The sequence below is a fragment of the Ammodytes marinus genome (assembly GCF_949987685.1).
Source record: "Ammodytes marinus genome assembly, chromosome: 17".
Classification (NCBI taxonomy): Eukaryota; Metazoa; Chordata; class Actinopteri; order Uranoscopiformes; family Ammodytidae; genus Ammodytes; species Ammodytes marinus.
In genome coordinates, this window is record NC_137221.1 from 2,787,267 (window position 1) to 2,791,103 (window position 3,837).

General features: G+C 41.9%; 1 protein-coding gene across 1 annotated transcript in view; it reads left to right on the plus strand.

Annotated features, from left to right (window-relative positions):
- Nucleotides 1-914: 914 nt before the first annotated feature.
- Nucleotides 915-3,837, plus strand: part of LOC307263850 (protein MTSS 1-like) — a gene marked incomplete at both ends in the record, with an annotated part of 38,031 nt that continues 35,108 nt past the window's right edge. Inside the window, one exon of the mRNA XM_080045134.1 lies at nucleotides 915-986. Coding sequence (XP_079901260.1) covers nucleotides 915-986 — 72 coding nt within the window. The remainder of the gene's footprint in view (nucleotides 987-3,837) is intronic.

Consider the following 3,837-nt stretch of genomic DNA (forward strand, 5'->3'; position numbering starts at 1 on the left):
GTAATTATTTATTTATACAAATAATCAATCAATAACCTTTATTTTCACTCAAAAGACACAGATTTTCTTCCCTCATTTACAGTGACAACGAGCATACACAATATACACAAATACAAGGATAACGTAGCCTATCATGAGCAGAGAAAACATAGGCCTAAGTAAAATAGGATAACAATTAATATTATTATTTAGGCCTATACGTAATTTTTCTGTGCTTATACTTACTGTCATCATTTAATCTCACCTCATCCATCCATTGTTGTGTTCTATTCTTTCATTAACAAAAAGCCTCTTCTCTATTGAGGGCGGGGCAAAACTGGCCATTGCGCGTGGCCATCGCTTCAGGCGCGCTCCCGCCGGGTCGCGTCTACCTCAACACACACACACACACAGATACACACAGAGAGAGATAGAGAGAGAGAGAGAGAGATACATACACACACACACACACACACACACACACACACACACACACAGACAGAGATAGAGAGAGAGAGAGAGAGAGAGAGAGAGAGAGAGACACACACACACACACACACACACACACACACACACTCACAGAGAGAGAGAGAGAGATACATACACACACACACACACACACACACACACAGAGACAGAGATAGAGAGAGAGAGACACACACACTCACAGAGAGAGAGAGAGCGAGCGAGAGAGAGAGAGAGACACATACTCACACACACACACACTGGAGCAGCCCAGTCATAGCAGCAGCGGCGGCAGTGCATTGTGTCCTCGCGGTATGAAGTTCAGCCTAACCGTCACAGCCATGGAATCTATCGAACGGACGGCTTCTTAATTTGACATATATATTATTTTTTTCTGGACTATATATATATACGAATGGACTACGGAAGCTCGGATTGACAGTCTTTGTTGAAATTTTCGTTCGCCAACCATGGAGACAGTGATGGAGAGGGAGTGTAGCGCGTTGGGGGGGCTTTTTCAGACCGTCATTGGCGACATGAAGGTAAAAATGAATTGTGGTTATTTTTATTTAAATTTGCTATTGAAATGTATGTTGGATCCATAAAATATTTAGGTGTGTGTGTGTGTGTGTGTGTGTGTGTGTGTGTGTGTGTGTGTGTGTGTGTGTGTGTGCGTGTGTGTGTGTGTGTGTGTGTGTGTGTGTGTGTGTGTGTGTGTGTGTGTGTGTTGGCTCGATCTTGTTGCATTCTAACAATGAAAAAAGCCCGCAGACATTTTCATTTAATTAACGCGTCATCATTGATTTTCTAATTATCCAATAGAGCTGCGTGTGTGTGTGTGTGTGTGTGTGTGTGTGTGTGTGCGTGTGTGTGTGTGTGTGTGTGTGTGTGTGTGTGTGTGTGTGTGTGTGTGTGTGTGTGTGTGTGTGTGTGTGTGTGTGTGTGTGTGTGTGTGTGTTAGGATCTGCTGCTGCTATAATTTTTCAGGGCTTGACCGCCTGCTGCACCCTGGCCACAGCATGTAACACACACACACACACACACACACACACACACACACACACACACACACACACACACACACACACACACACACACACACACACACACACCTAGAGATTGATGTCAATGCAAGTGTTGCAGTGATTTCATGCTTTCAAGATATTTCAAGATTCCTGCCAAACACACACACACGCATACACACACACACACACACGTACACATACACACATGTACACACACACACACACACACACACGCACACACACACACACACACACACACACACACACACACACACACACACACACACGATTAATTGATCAATACAGTCGTTGTAAATGTCTTATAGATCTGGACACTGTTATGGGTTCACCAATACATAGTTATCAGGGTAAGAGGCGAGAGGTTCCATACATGAGTCATATGCAACAATTACAGCAGCAGTCATTGGCTAGAATCAATATGGGCTTTACGGGCATCATCTTGGGCTGAGTTCGAAAGCCCTACTAACGTCCTACTCACACTAAAAGCCCTACTAACGTCCTATACTAACGTCCTACTAAAGCCCTACTAGAAGCCATACTAACGCACTACTCATACTAAAAGCCCTACTAACGTCCTACTCATACCAAAGGCCCTACTAACGTCCTACTCATACGAAAAGCCCTACTAACGTCCAACTCATACTAAAAGCCCTACTAACGTCCTACTCATACTAAAAGCCCTACTAACGTCCTACTCACACTAAAAGCCCTACTAACGTCCTATACTAACGTCCTACTAAAGCCCTACTAGAAGCCATACTAACGCACTACTCATACTAAAAGCCCTACTAACGTCCTACTCATACTAAAGGCATACTAACGTCCTACTCATACGAAAAGCCCTACTAACGTCCTACTCATACTAAAAGCCCTATGTCCTATTCACACTAAAAGCCCAACTAACGTTCTAATCATACTAAAAGCCCTACTGACGTCCACGGGCCTACTCATACTAAAAGCCCTATGTCTTATTCATACTAAAAGCCCAACTAATGTCCTACTCATACTAAAAGCCCTACTAACGTCCTATTCATACTAGAAGCCCAACTAACGTCCTACTCATACTAAAGACCTACTAACGTCCTACTCATACTAAAAGCCCTACTAACGTCTACTCATACTAAAATAAATGCCCTACTTACGTCCTACTCATATTAAAAGCCCAACTAACATCCTATTCATACTAAAAGCCCTGACGTCCTACTCATACTAAAAGCCCAACTAACGTCCTATTCATACTTACGTCCTACTCATACTAAAAGCCCAACTAACGTCCTATTCATACTAAAAGCCCTACTAACGTTCTACTCATACTAAATCCTAATCATACTTTAAGATCTACTAACGTCCTACTTCTACTAATTTTGACGTCAATTTGAGTATGTTGTGGTTGTGTATGCCAGTTTGTGTAGACGAGAAATGCCCGGATGAGTAGGGGAGAACGGGGTAATATGTCACACGGGTTGGTTGTCACAATCGTTATATCTCGGAACCAGAAGGCGCTGTCTGTTAAATGTTGGTATGTAAATATCCAGAATTAGGATCAGAGGTCACATACATAGTCTTCCTTGGAGTTAGACTGCTGAATTTGAGGTGAGACGACTGTTTGTGTTTTTCATGTCAAATTGAAAATATTTAGCTCCTCAGTATTTTTCTTCTAGGCTTTTACACAATGGGTTTATAACAAAACACTTGTTACCCATACAAAGTGTGAAGGGTAAACTATAGTTTAAATTGTGGTTAGCAAGCTAATTAGTTGTCAGATGGTTGTTGGCCTTGATGCTAGCAAGAAATTCAAGTTGGGGTTGGTCGTCACATTTTTTGGGGGGTTGGTTGTCACATGTTATCTCAAGGCTGCAGCCAGAAAAGGAACCCAATAACGAAAGAAATTGTCAAGCTGTATCCTCACTGACACCCCTGAGAAGGAAAGAATAGAGCAGTAAAAGGCAGCTAGCATGCAAAAGAAAAAAGGGCAACAAAATCAAAACAACCCAGTGCATCCCAAACTAGACCAGCTGCCAAGGCTACAGTAAGTTATGTTGGCCTATTTGTCAACTTGACAATGCAATTAAACTTTCAAATTTAGTTCTACTTTCTTGCCTTCTTTTTAAGATTATTACCATTAAGATAACATTGTGACAAACAACCCCATAGTGTGTGACAACCGACCCCTTGATGGGGTTGGTTGTCACAATGTGTAAGGGTGTCTTTGATGATTAATTTCTTCTTTATTACAATAAGATAGAAAAATTGAGGGGTACACATTTCAAGCCAACACCTTAAGCTTCAATTTAATGTAGGAATGACTATTGAAAGATGACCATGTTTAGGTGATGAGCAATTCTCA